At 33.8% G+C, this 19,115-nt stretch overlaps 1 protein-coding gene across 9 annotated transcripts in view; it reads right to left on the bottom strand.

The window, feature by feature from the left end:
• DMD (dystrophin) overlaps positions 1 to 19,115 on the bottom strand; it is a 958,404-nt gene that overhangs the window by 712,991 nt on the left and 226,298 nt on the right. For all 9 annotated transcript variants that reach the window (XM_032193124.1, XM_032193145.1, XM_032193154.1 and 6 more), the window contains 6 exons: positions 14,430 to 14,671; positions 12,739 to 12,919; positions 6,389 to 6,534; positions 5,192 to 5,404; positions 1,934 to 2,047; positions 228 to 383 (listed from right to left, as the gene is read on the bottom strand). In XM_032193124.1, the coding sequence (XP_032049015.1) occupies positions 228 to 383; positions 1,934 to 2,047; positions 5,192 to 5,404; positions 6,389 to 6,534; positions 12,739 to 12,919; positions 14,430 to 14,671 (1,052 nt within the window). The remainder of the gene's footprint in view (positions 1 to 227; positions 384 to 1,933; positions 2,048 to 5,191; positions 5,405 to 6,388; positions 6,535 to 12,738; positions 12,920 to 14,429; positions 14,672 to 19,115) is intronic.

Raw genomic sequence — 19,115 nt, 5'->3', positions numbered from 1 at the left:
AGAAAGTTTCATTTCTTATTTCAAAATAACTGAGACCCTTACATTCCTTAGCATCTGTACAAAAAACTTGAGATATTTCATATATCTCAAAGCATTAATCACCATCTTGGATTTTCTTTGGTTTCCTCTAAATCTATCTACTGGATATGCATAGAAGGACAAATTCTGCCAATGAGAAATCTGATTATTAATTAAAAAAGAACCAGTCACAGAAGGAGACTTGTTACCTGTTGGCAAATATGTTCCCATTGAACATTGAGCTCTTTTAGTTCTGTCTCTATTCTGGAAGCAAATTCTGGCTCTGCTTCACTCTTCATTTTCTTCCCAACCTCATTAACACTGTTCAAGCTAGGCTGGATTGTCTGGATATCATTTACTAAAGCCTAAAGGAATAACAGAAGATCAGGCAAACAGCTTTCACACAATTGTGCATTTACATGTATACTATTCTTAACAAAATGTTTCTACGTGAGATTTTGACATGTCCAGATCTCCAACCAAATAAGCACAATTTACAGGCTTCACTATGAAAATAAATAAAAATGAATGAGCAACCATAATGTAGTAAGCTATTCTGTATCACATAAAGTACATTTGCAAAATATGGAATATAAGGTTTTAAATATACATATACTACACATTACATATACATACATATAGTGTATATATATGCATATACACTATATATAATTTTACGCACAATGTATATCTATTACAATGTCTAGATCGTTTATTTGTATTTGTGAAAGAACATTCTATTATAATGGTGGAAAATTACTTTAAGCTATCTTACTTACTATTTTAAGCTATCTTACTAACTACGCATTACCCTTGGGTTGATAATTCACCTGATAGTTTCCTTAGAATGATCTGAACAGTGATGTCCTCAAGTTATTTCTAGTTATTAGAATTTTATTGCAGTTGAATATTATTTAAAACCTGAGGTAGTTCTAACTTGCCACCTTCAATTTTACTTTGTAAGGCATTCTTTAGTCCTTCAGATGTTACCTGGGTTTACTATATAGCAGAAAAAGTTCCAAGTGTAATAGTGCAAATGGTGATGACGATTTTGGTAATTTTCTTATTCAATTGACATTAGAGGCTAATATTTATGCAACTAAACCAGCTGCATGTAATTCACAACTCTGTAAAAGGTAAGAGTTGTTCCATACAATTTATAACAATTTTTATTTAAATAAGGGGTAGCGGAGTAATGCTGAGGAGCTTGCAGTTCTGTAAGATCAGTATATATCTTTCATAATATTTACACATCCTGCCAGAACATTTACAGAACTTGTAAATTCCATTGAACATAGTCAGGGATTATTATGGGTTACAAGATTCACTACTCTTACACACTCTGTTGGGGCAGGCAGAAAAAATTGTAAACCCTATGAAGGATGTATCATTACTTCATGATGCTTTAAAACTCCACAGGGAGAAAATCCTGGAACTTCTAAGTTTAGTGAGAAAAATGGATATGATTTGCAATACCTGCAAGTTGTTTCAGTTCAGTTAGAAAAGTCTGTAAATCATGTATAAATAGTAGATGCAGAAAAAGATCTTCTGACACAGATCATACAGCACATAGCAAATACACATGCAATGTTTGTAAGCTCAACAAACTAAACAAACAACTATTTTAAGAGGCTACTAACTTATTATTCTGTGCACGTCCCCTCTTGTTCAATGTTTTGCTCCTGCTATGAATATATACTGATACAGTCCCTGTATACTTTCTCTCTGTATTTAAGTTTCCCACGTTTTAATAGAACTTTCCTTCAGGCACAGGAAATCAGGTTCAAATATACTGCAAAAGACAACCCCCTTACAACATGAATTTATTTTTTGGAATTGTAATTATTTGTGTAAATTCTATATAAGCTAAGCATGTAAAGAAGAAATAGTTGTCAAGCAGACAGGTAATACTTACTGTACACTGTTCAAGTTGCTTTTCCAGCGCTTCTGAATCACCAAGGGCAGGCCATTCTTCCTTTAGAAAAACATCCACTTCAGCCATCCACTTCTTCAGTGTTTTAGTGTCATTCTGTATATTACAAAGGCATTTTATGGCATATCACAGAATATCAGTAACTGGCAATAGTTTAATTCATTCTGGCACTACGACTAAAACTCACTGCAATTTAATTTTGCTATTATTGGTCTGTTTGAAAGTACTCTGAAAAATGCAAATACAAACAAGCAAAACCAATTTTATTTGGGACTCCTGCAATCTGAATATTTCTGCCCAAGTTCAATGTGTCTACAAGTGGGCAACTTTCTGTCTCTCAAGTTTATGCCTTCTGGGTATCATTAGTAAACACAAATGCTGCACGTGTGTTCATTAGGTCCATGTATGGCTTCAGACTACTAATACATCTACTTGGCAATTAATTCAGGCTAACCTATCAAAACCTCCTGTGGTTCAGTTTAAATTTCAGGCTCATTTTGAAGTTGTGTGTTCTATTGCCTATTTCCCTACCAGAACACAACACAAAAAAAGTTCCTTCACTACTCAGAATAAAAAACTTGTCATGGAAACAAAAACAAATTCACTCCAGAAACTGAAATCATGGAAATGACTCAATGACGGAATCGAAAAGAGGATTTCAGAAACTGTGTCTCATTCACTATCTATAGCACTAGAATATTTGTAATTAAAATATATGGGAAGCAAATTACTGATTAAGCCTTGCAATTAATTTAAAAAAAAAAAAAAAAAAAAAGAAAGAAAAAGTTGAACAAACATCAAATGCTTGCAAATAAGGAACTCTACAAAAGTTCCTTATCCAAAAACTCTACAAGGAAGCATTACATAGATAACCTAAAACCATAAAAGGTAGAATGAGATTTGATGATCTGACAGGAGAACCATACCCAGCTTTGCTCAATCCTAGAGATGAAAGACTTTATTTAATCTTGCAGTCAATGAGAAATTTAAACTGTCCTTTAAAAAAAAAAGTCACTTAAAATTACCTTAAAACGCTACCTTAGGTAAACAGATGCAAATTAAAATAAAAATGACAAATGGCAAATAATTCAAAGGGAAATTAAAATGTATTTGTTCATCAAATTGTTTTTGTTAACAGTGAAGTATATATCACTATTATAAGCTGAAAGCAAAATTAAATTAAAACATAAAAAAGGATATTTCATTAGAACACAGACTGTACCTTAAAATGTGTCCAAAATGCTTTAACAACTATTACATGGTAGATAACGAAAGGAATCATTTTCCAAATGTGCTTGATATATCTAATAACAACAGGCTACCATGGAAAATGAATTGAAATAATAAAAATAATCATACAGAAATTATTGGTATAGTTCGGAATGGCAATTAACAAAACAAATTTGAGGTCTCTACTGTGCATTCAATTATCACTTAGTAAAAATAGTTCAGAATCATATTTCATGATGAAAATTTAATACCTTTACATGAATACTTAAAATATAATTCATTAGTGCTGCAAAATATAGATCTGATGGAATTTATTTTAAAAAGAATCAGTCTCCAACTAGCAATGAAGATCAAATGTATAGCCTGAATTTTGAATTAGACTGGAAATGCATTTTATCTATCAACACCGATTTTATCAATTTATTTTAGGAAAAAGCCAGGGGTGCAGAGTGGAAGGTGTTGTTTTAAGTTTAATTTTCATTTCTCACTACCCAAAACTATTTTTACTGACATGTTTGTTTTGTCCCTGAGAGTAACTGGTGAGTGATCTCCCTGTCTTTATCTCAAGAACTTTCTATCCTATTTTGTCCACATGTCCTTTTGAGGAGGGTGAGTGAGAGAGCAGCTGAGTGGGCATCTGGCTGCTAACCGACCACACTGTTAAACCCCAATGCATGGCCAGCCTTGAACTTTAGAGATGTAGCTATGGAAACAAGTTATAATTTGGAGTTACTATAGCACAGTAGCTAAATTATAAATGGTAAGATGTCTCCCTCCTTTTTTCTTTTTATGTTCATTTTGCTTATCTAAACACTTAAAAAGTAACAAATAATGAGCATTTATTTCTACTCTGATTTTTTTTCTGCACAAAAGCAGAAGTGTAAGAATACCTTTACAACTCTATTGAATTAAGCAATCAATTGAATTAAACAATTTCAGCTCATATGCTCTTTTATTATTATTCATAACATGGAACTACTCATGCATCATGCTTTATTACCAGCAAACCAAGGACAAGGACTGAAATATTTGGTATTGTAAATAGAAGAAATATAGAAAAGAGAACACTGAGGAGAGACAAACTTTGAGGATATGGTTTTGGGTATGTCTGCAGGACTTCAGCCTTCAGAATTTTCTTTGCCATATCCTCTATGACTATGTAAGAGTTCTTACGGGGGAGAGGGAAAGGAAGATGAGAGAAAAACATACCCCAAACCATATAAATAACTTTTTCAATTTTTGTGACCAGTTAATTTGAATTGCTTTGAAACATGTCCCTTGAAATTATATGTAAACAAAAGAAGAATATATTAAAAGTTGATCTATTTCAAAGCTTGTAAATATGTATATACACGGCATATATATACAGCTATATATATACACACACATATATACAGCGTATATATATGGTACATATATATATATGGTACATATATATATATGGTACATATGTATATATATATACAGCTTGAATAACACACATATGTATCTAACACATATATATAACATATATATATACACCATATATACTATATATATATATACGGGTCCAATGCTGTCATTCTGAATACCTAAAAATCAAATAATTCTCTAAGTCATGTACACTTCCAATTTTTGGCAACCGCTGCCAAAATACTACCATACAACAAATGATGTTAACCATGTAAATGAATCTATTAAAGTCAATATGGTTAAAGCTACTTCAGCTGCATAAAAAAAAGTACTTCAGCTACATTGAAAAAGTAAGTAGAGGAATATTAGTAACAATTTCATTGAAATCAAAGTTAAGTTTTACCATTAGAATACATGGGCAGAAACAGACACAAAATTGGAACTTAAAGTCAAATCTTGGACCCACCAAAATCAAGTGACCATTTTAATACGTTAGCTTCATGTGCTCCTTTGATACTTAATTTTATTGTTATTTTCTTGAGGTGTATAAATACATTCTATGCATTTCCTATGGCCAAAAGCCACAACAATAGCTGAAGCTGAAAAAGGTTGGTTAACCTGGAATCGCTGGAGTTTAGTCATAAGCTCCTCAAGTTTCTGGCAATGTTCCCCCAGCTGTGATGACAATTTCTTCCAGCGGCCAACGATCACCTCAATCTCTGACCGATATTTCTGGCTGACTTCTGCAGGGGCTTTCCTGGACAAGTCTTCCACAGTGGTATTGAGATAGTTCAGGCCTTTTTGCTGCTCTTGCAGAGAACTTTGTAGAGCCTATGATATAACCAGCAAATAGTATTTCAATTCATGTATTGGACAATTCTGAACAAATTTTTCACAGCCATAAGAGAGACTGCTGGAGCAAGGACTGAAAACTCTAAATGCTAAAACATCTTTGTTAAAACTTCCAATGATATACTACTAGGCTATTTGGAATTGCTTTTCTCACACAAACTACATTGCAGAATCTTTAGTTTAACTGATAATATAACCAGACTTGTTTATACTTGTTAATGGAGCTGATCCACATACACTTCACTAACTTGAGATAGGAATTTACTATGGTCCTAATGACTACACTTTAAAAGAATCAAACTATACATGGAGAAAAATAATAAACTTAGAATTGCTTTTATGATTTAAAGTCTTTTATAACTTGTTAAAACTTTCCAAATTCTTACCAATATTTGCTGCATCTAACTTTTTCTTTGTATATTTTACTTTCTATTTCTGTATGTGCATTGCTAGTTCCATCAAACAGCATGCTTATTAGCCACTTGACTGTAAGGCAGTATCAGACATTGAAATGAAGGTAAAGTTTGTACCCGGTGGCAAAACTTGTCCCATATTTGTGTCTGCTTGTAAACCTGACAGGAAATCTGATGATGCACATGCTGCATTTTGCAAAGTACGTATGTTTTCATGTGAACACCAGAAAATGAAATGAGCTAAATCTATTCTTAATGACTAGAGCTATCATCAAAGGAATATTCTATATATCATGAGGACAAACAAAGGCTTTTCCTTAACATACTCAATATTTTATATAATTGGTTTCAATGATGAATAATATTTTCACTCCTTTAACTTTTAGGAAATGACAGAAGCAAGTATCCACTGTCTTCTGCAGCCCTTGGGTATAAATCGCTCAAGATCCACAGGCTTCAACAGCTGACAAGCTTCAACTCATGACAATTTATGATTCTGTTACTCTTAATTTTTCTTTTGAGACATTCTTTCCACAGTCTGAACACTCACCTTGAGCTCCCTGAGTCTCTGCTCCATGATTTCATATTCAGCAACTGCAACCTGAGGTATGGAGAGTTTAGTTTCTGACTGCTGGATCCATGAAAGTATAGTAGTCACTGTCTCTTTATAGTGTGCTGGAGGCAAACTGTCAAAAACTACATTCAGTGGGGAAGAAAAAGGAAAGAAATAAAATCATTTTGCACTCCATTAATTGTTTTGTTGACAGAAGATGTTTGGTAGAGGACCTAGCCTTGCTGAAGTTAATGGCTGTTTTGCAACAGGTTGCAACAGACCCAGTACATCAGCTCCAGATTTTTCCAAGAACTGTGGAAGAAGATAACTTTAGAAGAATTAAATATACTCTTACAAAAATTTATGGTATCTAGGTCATTTCTTTAGTTGTGTAACATTTGAGTCTCTCTTGAGTTCTAGGTCACGTGAAAACCTAAATGGACAAGAAAATTTAAATGTGTGTATTTAGAGATCAACATACAAACCATTGTACTTAACCCAAAATCTAATTTCAGAAACACAGTAGGAAAACAGCATTCCCTTTTATGGCTTGTGTTCATGTGTTAAATGCTTCTTTTCAAGTAAAATGTTCTGTTTAAGACATCTGTTAAAAGCTTAGAAGATGAATCTCTCTTCTACGTTAAAGCTGAATTTTATTGCACTGTGCTTCTTACAACAACATTACAGCTGCCATTAAATAGACAACATCTGGAATGCACACCAGCTCATTAGTAGAGATACTCCCTGTGCAATACTCCCTCAACAATAGTTTCCTCTACAGTCATTGAGAAAAGTACAGACAAATAACATGGCTAATTCATTGAAAATTTTCAAACTTGTATGACATAACAATAAAGTACATAAAAGCTCAAAAATGTAACACCTATTTTTATCTCCTTTATGTCTCCAGTGTTTCAGAAGGAACTGTACTGGAAAATGATATAACTGTCCAAAAAGCGATTTTGACAAAGGAGAGAATCAAAGTGCAAGCTTGCTTACATTTTCATAAAGCAGTGCTTGGCAGAATGCACTGCTTATTTTAACTTAATTTTGTAGTTATCAACAGAAAGTTACTTGAAAAACTTGTATTGTCAGCAAGACATCATAACATACACAAATCAGGTCCACTTAAGGTCTCTCTCTTGTGGGCATACTGTATGGTGCACTTTCTTCTTTTCAAAATCCTGCCTGATCTGATTTATAATGTACAACTGCAGACTTACAAAAGCCAAGACTTGCTACCATGGAAGACAACCTTTTTTTTTCCCTCTGGTGTATTGTATGCACACAGAAAGCAATTATAATACATGCTTGCAAACACAGAAAACAGGCATTTTTCATCTCAACACCATTGTTAACAGCTGGTCTATTGAAATAGCTTTTTAAAACTTTTAATTCCCTTAGTTATATTTGCATAGTCTGTGACTCATTTAATCCGAACCACTTCTATTTTAGAATAGAAAACATTTAAACTCATCACTCCAATGCAGACATTATACATGTATTGTATTGCTCAGATATGATAAAGTATACAACTCTTAATTTGCATTGTTATTTAAAAAATATGAAATGGAATTCAGTATTTTGATGTAATGATTCACTTCTATAAATACCAATTTTCTCCTTTAAATTAAAAAACATTTTTTCTGATGTCAGGCAGCTATATACAAGAACTGGTATTTTCAATAGTAGTGAGGAACATCACAGAACAGGTCAAAACATAAGATTTGCTGTTATAGCAAACTCCAGCACACTGCACAAAACTCTTGTCCTGAAAGTTTGCCAATAATAACTTTAGAATCATTAAAACAATGACAACATTTTTTTTTCCATTTTTAGCTAATGCAGTTCTCTACTATTTGCAGGAAGGACTAAGAGTTCAAGCAGGATTTTAGATGTCAATTTTATCAAGTTAGTGGCTTTCCAATTTGGCTACTAAATATTATATTTTAAAAGCGCTTTAAAGTTCAGTGAAACAATAGTTTTCCTATTTCACTTTTCCAGATTACTAGTAATGAAATATTACTTTTCAATAACTTTTTCTGAGATAGATTTTACTTTTAATGATGTATCAGCATTTTCCTCCACAAGAAAGCATCTTAACGTATTTTAGGATAACAATTGCCTATACTGTTCTTGCAACTTGTGGATGTCAATCATGAGAATTCAGTTAAACTCCTGCAGTGGAATCCTTGTTACCTAATTTTATCTGTCTAAAATCTAACACATTTTTGGTCTCACTATAGGCAGTGTTTCTAAATTCCCCATGCTCACAGCATACACACACATCCAGACCTATTTATTATTATTCTAAACTTTGTTTTGCCAAAATAATATTTGTGGATTGAAGTCCAAATGATGAGCATAAAGTATTAATATCGATTCTGATATATATATATATATATATATATATATATATAAAGATATAGCAAGTCCTCAACCCAAACTGTAACTAAACTAGGCTTTCCATTTTTCTGTGTGTGTGAATGGATTTTCTGTTTGTTTGTTTGTTTTTTTCCTGAAACAGAAATGAAATGAGAATACAATTATCTCAACAATACCAAATCCCACTGGATATATTACAATGTCCATCTCCTGTCCATCAGGAGAAATCCCACTCTTCATTGCACCACTGTGAAAGAAGAAAGGCAATGAATACAACCTATGAGATCATTTCAATAGAGACTTATTGCCTGGAACAAATGGTCTAGATAAAATTGCATGCATTTCCCATAAAAATCTCCTCAGTATCAACTGCAGTGTTTATAACTATATTATATTCTGTTGTGTGTTTTTTTTTTTTTTTTTACAAAAATTTGTTTCGCTTATTTTGTAATACCCATCTCTGAAGCTATTCATCAGTCTTTATATTAGTGATTTCATGAAAGTTGTGATTCCCTTCTGTCACGTCTTTCACCATGAATTTTCAAAGTGGAATCTTAAAGAATCTCATATAATACACAGCCAAGGTTCTGCAAGTACTCTAACACTTCCAATTCTCTAATTTATTCACCTCTTCAAAGAAATAGAAGGAAGCCCTCTCCAGTTCTACAAGATATAATGTAACAATACATATATATATATTTCTATGTATATATATATATATATACAAAATTTGTATGTGGTTTTATTTCCCATCCTTAAAAAAAATTATTTTTACTCTGGAGCAAAATGAAAATGTGAAGTACATAGTAAAGGACATTATCCCATGCAGGCTCATAAAAACATTTGAGAAAATGAGATATCTTTAATATTTTATTTATCTACTGTGCAGCATAAAGAAGCTGCTAAACACTCATGAACCTTAAAACTAAACCAAACCTTAAAAAAAAAAGAAAAAAAAAAAGAGGGAGAAAATCTTCTAGAACTAGAGAAAACTGTTTTTTTGCCAGAAATAATTCCCTGTAAGCAAACCAGAACAGATTATCTAAATACTCTTATTTGACAGAAAGATAATGGAGTAAAGTAACATAAAACAAAACAAAACAAAAAACACTAATGATGAATCAAAAATTTAGAATCAAGAATTTATGCAAACAAGAAGCTGAAATACCCAAAATGCAATTCCAGCATTTTCTATTAAACTAAGACTACAGTAAAGACATGGGATACAGTCTTTTCTCGGTTCAGTAGTAAATAGTCATGGAAACTAATAGAAAACACTCAGGACTTTTTGAAATTTTCTAAGGTTCAACTTCTAGTTTTTTGTTTGTTTGCTTGGTTGGTTGCTTGTTTTTTTGTGTTTTGTTTTTTACATTGTTTGATTCCTAAGACCTTCCTGAAATGGGATTATAAATAATGCATGACCATCATGGTCATTCATATCTAAAGCAGAGCTATCTAATGAAGTTAGCACTTTGAAAAAACTGTTTTTAAAATTTCTGAAGAAAAATAAAGAGCAAGCAACATCATTATCTGATGTTATCATATGGAGAGCTGGACGATCACCAACTGCATGAAGTTTAACAAGAGCAAATTCCGGGTACTGCACCTGGGCAGCCCTGGCTATACATTCAGACTGGGCGATGAGACACTGGAAAGCAGGCCTGCAGAGAGGGATCTGGGGATTATGGTTGACCGCAAGCTGAATATGAGCCAGCAGTGTGCCTTGGCAGCCAGTAGGGCCAACCACATCCTGGGGTGCATCAAGCATGGCATTGCTAGTCAGTTGAGGGAAGTGATTGTCCTGCTCTACTCTGCGCTGGTGCGGCGTCACCTCGAGTACTGTGTGCAGTTCTGGGCATCACAGTACAAAAAGGATGTAAAACAGTTGGAGTGTCCAGAGGAGGGCTATGAAGATGGTGAAGGGACTAGAGGGGACGATGTATGAGGAGCAGCTGAGGTCACTTGGCCTGTTCAGCCTGGAAAAGAGGAGGCTGAGGGGAGAACCTCATCATGGTCTACAGCTTCCTTGTGAGAGGGAGTGGACGTGCAGGTGCCAATCTATTCTCTTCAGTGACCAGTGATAGGACCCACAGGAATGGTGTTAAGCTGAGGCAGGGGAGGTTTAGGCTAGACATTAGGAAGAGTTTCTTCACCGAGAGGATTGTCGCACACTGGAACAGGCTCCCCAAGGAAGTAGTTGCTGCACCAAGCCTGTTGGAGTTGGACTGTGCACTTAGTCACATTGTCTAAGATTTTGGGTAGACCAGTGTGTTGCCAGGAGTTGGACTCAATGATCCTTATGAGTTCCTTTCAACTCGGGATATTCTTTGATTCTGTGATCTCACCAAAAGTATCATTACAGACATATACCGTATTAAATAAAACAGTCTCATCTTGACAGCTAAACCATTTTAGATGAAAGTCTTGTGATGCAGAACAGCCACGTAAAATAAGAACAAGAGACCATGGTTCTGTAAAATATTCATCCAGGGCCTTCTGTGATCTACCAGTTTAGGACATTTATCCCAGCCTGTTCAGTGCTGCCACTGAAGGACATCTACTTCTGCAGCTGGACAGCAAATGGGAGCATATTGCAGCACAGGAGTGGGAACAAATAGCTACTGCCAAGAAAAACTTAAGCAAAACCCCTGCTTTGTGATAGTGTAAGTCAGGCAATGCACACTATTTCTCTTACAGGAATAACCATCTGATAAGTTCGTGAGGTCTTGCTGTAGTAAAATCAGGTGACGAAAAAACAGCAATTACACAAAATGATGTCTTGAATAAATCATTAGGAAGCTAATATTTTCCATATTTTCCTGTTGGCAGAATGGTAAATAATTTCAATATGTAACACATAATTTCAATACGTAACACAGTAACAAAATGGATAATATTTAACTATTGCATTAGCAATAGTTAAATATTATCCATTTCATGGCCATCTTCAGTGTTACGAATAAATTTACAGTCCTTAATACTAAATTTTTACAAATTGTTCTTTCATCACATGGTGTTGCATACTTGTATTTAATTTTCTCAGTTCCCTTATGCATAATCAGCTCTTCAGTTTGTGTGTGTGCATGTGTGAAATAACTACAGCAGCACAACAATAAGGAATCATTCCAAACATCTCCAACAAACTCAGGAGGAATACTATAAAGATCCACTAGAAGGAGCTAGCACTATGTCTAATTTCAAAACAGTACAATCATTGGTTTGAGGGGAAAATAATTTATTTGCTATTGAGAAAATTTAAGCTTATATTTTTATCTGATACCTTTCTTTTAATTTTATAATTAATACAGAAAGTAGTTACTGGCATGCTAAGTTTCAGGAATACATTGGAAAAAAGGTATTTATTATCAGTAATAAAGTCACCTTCATTTTTTGTATAGCATCTTCTCCCTTTTAAAAATCCCTTTTATTACAAATACTTCAAATAATCTTATAACTACCAAACATATTCTATGTTAAAGAAAAGGAGCAGTTCACCACATGGTGAAAAAATAGATACCCTAAAACAGCTACTCTTTTTAATGAGTTTTATGGAGTTACATTTCTATTCCAGACAAGTTTAGTGAAGATTCATTACTGAAATTAAACTCTCCTCTCTATTGACAGAGATAGAGGCAGCTCGGTCTCATAATCCAACTAAATAAAGCTTTATGTTGCCAAAACATACCACTAAATCTGTCCAAATACGTGCTATAAAGAGTAAATCTAATGGGAGAACTACACTAACTATAACCTTTATTTCAGAAGTTTTCCTTGTTTTCCTATTAATATTGTATGAATGATGTACTGATAATATCTAAAAGGCTAATTCAATTGCAAAAAGATCACCTAAATCGTACTACTGTTTTAGTGTAACAAAAGCAAATACAAAAGGAAAGAAAAATGTACACGCCTATTCTTTGCATGTTAGTCAGGCAAACTGACCTTTTGTTGTGAATACTTACTGGTCTGTAACTGCTTTTCTCTGGTATGCATGTCAGCAAGTATTTGTTTGAAATGGCTGGTAAAAGCAGCAAGGTCAGCATCCAAAAACATTGGGCCTTGTTCTTTGTCTTTCAGTGCCTGACTTTGAGCCTTTAGCTGTTCAATTTGAGGCTGAAGGGTTGACATTCTGATGATTTCGTCCTGCATGTTTGGATTAAAAAAAAAAAAAAATCAAGATAAAGCTGTTCTCGAAATCACTAGTGCCATGAAATCACCATTTCACTGCACATTACAAAATTGTTTGTTTTGTTTCCAACTACATCAGTAATAGTAAGCACAAATCTCAGCAATATTTTACTTTCGCATGGCATTAACACTTTAGAAGTGTAATGCTCAAAGAAAATGAGATAGATTGTACATTCAAACTCCATGCCTGAGGAACATCCCTTTCATGTGGAGACAGGAAGATAAAAACTCCACATTTCCCACAGTCCTGGACCCATCTCCATTAGATCACCTAGAATTCCAAAAGCCCCACAGTAACACATTCTAGGTTCAGATTCTGCTATTATGCCTTCTGGAGACCTTAAACTGATTTTAACACTAGCAACTGCTAAGTAAAAAGAAAAAAAAGAAAGTTAGCATCTTTGGGTAAGTTAAATGTTCTGTTTGTAGCAGAGCTTCTCTAACAGAAGCTTTCTGCAAGAAAACCAGAGAACGCCTCTAAGCACAATGCCAGCTTGGAAACATGTGAAAATAGAAATAATAGCATGAAGAGATCTCTAAATGTGTTTTTCAAACAATTGTTTAGTTTGAGAGCTTCCAAAACCAGAGATTTGATAGAGAAAAAACTTGTACAAGCATGCCATGAAATTTATAATGCATAACTACATTTCAATTTACAAAACGGATTCATGTCAAACAGTATTAGCTAGGAAGTGAGTGCATATATAAGAAGCTCTCCACATTTAAACTATTCCTCAGAGGTTGACCAAACTTCTAAAATTGGTAATGTACTTATGCCCCCTTCAAAAGTCTCCATATGCTAGTTCAAAACAAAAATACACAGCAAAGAGTGACTGTCACGACACAACCCCTGCCCACAGAGTTGTTCACAGCAAGAAAGATGGGCAAATTTCTACAATGGTGCAGCACACAACGGAAAACATTTATATAGAATTATGATTGAATGTGTGTGACCGTTTTTGTACAAACACCTGGAATTCTGTCATATGATGACAAAAGAATATTCCTCCTTTCAACTACCCAATCAACCCTGCACCAAAACGCAGAGCATGTAACAAGTAAAGTGGTTTGCAGTGGCAGGATTTTGGACTTGACAATGAAGACAATTTTAAGGCCCAGATCCTTACAGCCAGAGATAACAAGCAACAGTTTCTTAATGAAGAACCAAAGAAATAGATCCTTGCAGGAAAAAAAGAAAGAGTTTAGGAGCTTCATTCCCTAACTTTAGGGATGTAAATATTTTAAAATAACTAAATATTTAGGACAGAACTTTAAATACCCACATACTAGGTTCTATAGCCTTGTCATTTACCATTCCTTCCCTTCCTTGAATAAGTATTTTAAATGATTTTCTTGGAAACATAAGGAGTCCAATTTCCACTTTTATATTCAAATATTGTGGGTGACAATGTGGCCACCTGTTGGTAAAACAGGAAGTACAATATAATAAAATAGAATTTCTAACCTTGCATTTTTCCAGCTGAGCTTTTACTGTATCAGGGTCTGTTGCTGGTGTTGGTTGTGCTTTCAGCCAGTTTTCTGCAGTAATTGCTGTCTGCTCCAGTCGCTGCAGCTGGCCGTAGAAGTCAATGATGTTATTCTGGTACTCCAGCCATGCCAGCCTTTCACTCAGCAACTGACAGAACTCAATCCAGCGACTCTTCAGCTGCTCTGAGGCTTGTCGAATGCTGTCAGCATTCAGACCCTCTAGAAAGAATACAGAAGAAGAAGCTCAACACTTAAAGATAAATAAGTCACAAAGAAGTAAATTAATTTCAAAATACTCTAACAATTCAGTTTCTCCATCTGAGAGCTAATAAACCCAAATAATGATTTATCGTCCTGAACATACAGATGCTACATATCAGCAGAGGAAAAAGTTTAAAAACTGCTTTAAGTTGCTGTCAGGGTTTTTTGTTTTGTTTTGTTTTGCTATGGGAATTAATTATAAAGTGCATTAAGGTAAAAGAATGGGAATAAAACACAGTGGAGATAAAATACATAAAGCTAATTACCAGTGCTGTAGGAAATAACAAAATGCCTTATAGTTGGATTTTGAAAGCTCTGTCTGGATGTCAACTAGATTTTAACATGTAAGATTGTTGTGTGTGGTTTTTGTTTGTTTTGCTTTTGTTTTTTAATTTCAAATGAATGGAAATTAGGTTCCACAGTTATTTTGATGTTTGTAGTAATCCAACCCTCAAGTTTTGCATTATGTGCTAGTCTAGAAATACCATAAGCGTTAAAGAATAATCATACTGATCAGATCAAAGCACAGTGTAGGCAAGTACCCTGTCTCCAACAGTGGCCATCAGTAGACATCAAGCAAAGAAAGACTCAGAGTCAAGAAACTGTATGTGACATTTCTTTATGATTATTTTCATTCAGGATTTAGTTCATCTACTATAGTTTGCCTGTTTCTGTCTATTGTTCAGTTATCGGTCTTAAATTACAGTTCACAAAAGAAAACTGACTTAGGTTATTAAAGAAAAGGCAAATATTTAGAACTATTTAATGGAAAAATATGTATTATATAATTAGTGAAGAGTGTCAGGCATATCAAGAATGAGCAAAGGAATCTTTCAAGAACATTTATAATTATTTTGAAAGCTGAACTTAGATTGAATTCAAAATAATATTAACGTATTAATATTAATATTACAATTAATTAATAATTTATAAACTCATTTATTTTTCAGGGGAATTTTAATTGTGGTCCATAATCATGTTTTTACTGGGATAACATAAACATAGCAATAGAGCTGATACCGATTTCAAAATTAATAAACTTCTCGATCACATATGTATTTAAGGACATTTTTAATAGCATCACCATTAGGACATACATCAGTTAACCAGTAAAATAAAAACTATGCTTTTATCAAAATAAACAGATTTCGGGAGGTTTTGTATTTCTTAAAACTGTGTTTAAATGCAAATAAAACAAAAAATTTCCCTGTGATTTTTCATATACTATTGACATAGTTTAACTTGGCTATATACTGTACTCCTAATCTGCAGGAAAAATTCCTTATCAGGGATACAAAATTGTGAAGTTAATGTGCAATTGTTGAGTGTAGGATTAAGAAAATGAGCCTCAATTATGGCTAAAAGCCTTATTTAAAATAGTACTGAAAACTAATTGTAACATTTTTTCTAAGGAATGGCCATAATCTATATGGTAAATCACACTAAACAATAATCCAGGATCACATCCGCTGTGGAGTCCATAGTTCTGGGTAAACGCTATTCTGAATTCAGTTTGGGATTATTTCATTCAGTGTCACGTTGAAACAGATGATTCTGCAGTACGTGGCAGCAGATCACTGGACATATTCTGTTCCTAGGATATTGTTCTAGCCAAGCAAATTTTACATCACTACAAAAAGTAAAAGCAATAATGCAGAAAAATAAGAAGCCCAGGACTACTGGGACATAATGGCAACTATGGTGGATGCATCAGCTGCATGCTGCACTCTATAAAATGGATGGTACAGTTTAATGACTGAGCAAGGGTATAAAATGAAACTTAAGTTTAAAGAGGTAAACAGTATTTTGACACATCTTAATAGAAGCCATCAGTGGTCAGGTCTTTTTGTGTTTTTTCCATTTGGAGATGTTGTTCCAGAACTACTTCGCTTTCTTTAAGTGTAATGTCTAATATGCAGCAACATGTGAAGAGGCAGCATAAACCTGAATGACAAAGCATGTCCGTGCAGCAACAAAGTTGACCAGGCACATAGGTAATGAATCTTACCAACAGCAAAACAAAACACACATATAGAAGACAAGCCTTTAACTATGTTATATTTCAACAATTGCTTCTGTCCTGTTGTAACTTTGGTTATAAAAATGCTGCATACTCTTTAGAGAGAGCAGACATCCCTGACACTGTGCTCATGATCACCTCTGAACATTTAAGACACTGCCTATGACTTTGGCAAAGAAGGATGGTGCACTAAGATCACTTTTATTTATATTCCTCCTCTCTTTTCTTTTCAGCTTTCACAGTCTCCAAAGTACCCTTAGGCAAGATTACGATTACCAGGGGAAGTGCAGTCATGGACTCTCCATACATAATAATACTTTTCCCTGTAATATTTTTTTCAAGGATTCACAGTGGACTGCATTTCTGATGAAAATCTAGATTCACCGGATCCTCTTTTCTTCCTTTCACTGCTGTGTTCCTCGTAATGGAACATGCATGTGAAAATACAAAATATAATTCAATTTTCTTCAATTCTTTAATATCTAAACTTTCAATCTAAATGTGATTCTAGAAGTGCTGATGAACAGAGAAATGCTTTTGCTATTCATGTAACTGAAGTAGGAGTACAAGACTGGAGTGTGGAGAAACATGTTTGGTAAAAGAATAGAGAGGTACACCTCCATTAGACAGCGTAACATGCTGAAGTGAAGAGCCATCTGAAAATCTCCATGGGATGCTCTTTTAAAACTCTCAAAATTCACAGGCAGCTCAGGCAACACAATGTTATCTATCAAATGTCAGAATAACATTTTGAGAAGGATGGAGAAAATGGACATTACTTGTGCTGAAATAGTGATTTCTTCATTATCTTTACCAACTTTAGCAACCCTCAGCCTTCATTCATGATGGTAACATGAATACCCTCATTATGTTTCATGTGTGGCAACAAGACATAACAAAAATTGAGAATCAGGAGAAGGAACACACTGGTAAAACACTATTATTTTAGGAATAATGTTTTATATAATAATAATATTATTTAGGAATAATATTTTCATGTTTCATAATCATGAAGAGCTGATATAATCAGTGAATAAATAGATCTGTTTCTAGAGGAAACAGATCACTACCTGAAGTAGAATCACTCATTTTATTATCATGTGTACTGTGCAAAACAAATTGTGCCTGAGTATTTTTAATTGTGCAACACCTTACTTGGAAGCACTTTGGAATTACCACTTAGTATAAAGCAATATGTGTATTTAACATTTGCTATGGATCTGTGATAGAATAATGCAATATTATCTGTGTTTTTATAACTTTTGACTCATAAGCATATGTGAAATGGTAACTCACAATGAAATAAGATATTATGTGTCTTTCTTCAATCTGTGGTACCTAACCATTATGAATTTTATCACAACAAATTCATTTGTATTCATTTCAATGGTGCTTATCAACATTCTCAGTATTCATCTCAATGCCCTATTTTATTCTAAATCACTACAATAGTCAAGAGTCCTCTCAAACTGCTAAACTGTTTTCCTCATCCATCAGAGAATTTGTTATTCTATTTTAGAATAGCATTTTAGAGTACAATATCAGATTATTATTTTTTTCCTAAAATGGAAAACAGGAGATACAAGTTTTCATTGACTGTAATCATCAAGCTTCTTAACAGCATGGGCAAGGAGAGGGAGAGTACAGCCCATGTAGAAGATGGGTGACTGGGTAAGAGTAAGGCAACAGTGATTTTTCTGTGGTAAGAAAAGTCTTTCAAATGGTACTAACCTATAGATACACTGCTTACAAACTTAAGAACACATGCACTGTGTGAAATCAAAGCTCCTTCTGCTCAGAATACTTTTGCTGACAATGGCTGAAAGCATAAGGCAGGTATGCTGCTCTATATAAATACACTTCCTCAGATTATTTTCCTCAGTGCTACAAAACAAATAAATGAGACTCTAAATAAATAAACCCGATTCTCTCTGGAATTTGAATCCTGTTTTTTTTTTTTTTTTTTTACTTATTCCCCCTCCTACCACAGTAAACAATAAAAAGCAAGAAAATAAATATATTATATTTAGCAATGAAATTCACCACCATTATGAATTTTTCTCTTACAATCCAACAGATCACTTCATGTTTTCATACTCCTCATGTTACATTAGTACATTCAGAAACTTTTTATTTTTTCTTTTCTTTTTTTCTTTTTACTTCTTTCTTTATTATTATTTTTTTTTAAGAGCAAAGAGAAAGCACACCTTACATGTAAGCAAAGCCAAAAAGACAGTGTTAGTATGACTGGAATCTTCTTAGGACTCCAATCATTTTTAGTCCAGATCTAGTTGACATATAGTAAATAAAAATTAGAAATGCAGTTAAATTGTTATCAGTTGCCTTTACAACTTATCTTCATCTTAAATCTGTTTGCCTTGG

This window comes from Aythya fuligula, chromosome 1 (genome assembly GCF_009819795.1).
Source record: "Aythya fuligula isolate bAytFul2 chromosome 1, bAytFul2.pri, whole genome shotgun sequence".
NCBI classification, from domain to species: domain Eukaryota; kingdom Metazoa; phylum Chordata; class Aves; order Anseriformes; family Anatidae; genus Aythya; species Aythya fuligula.
The sequence above is the reverse complement of the archived record's forward strand: the minus strand, read 5'-3'. Positions and strand labels throughout refer to the sequence as shown.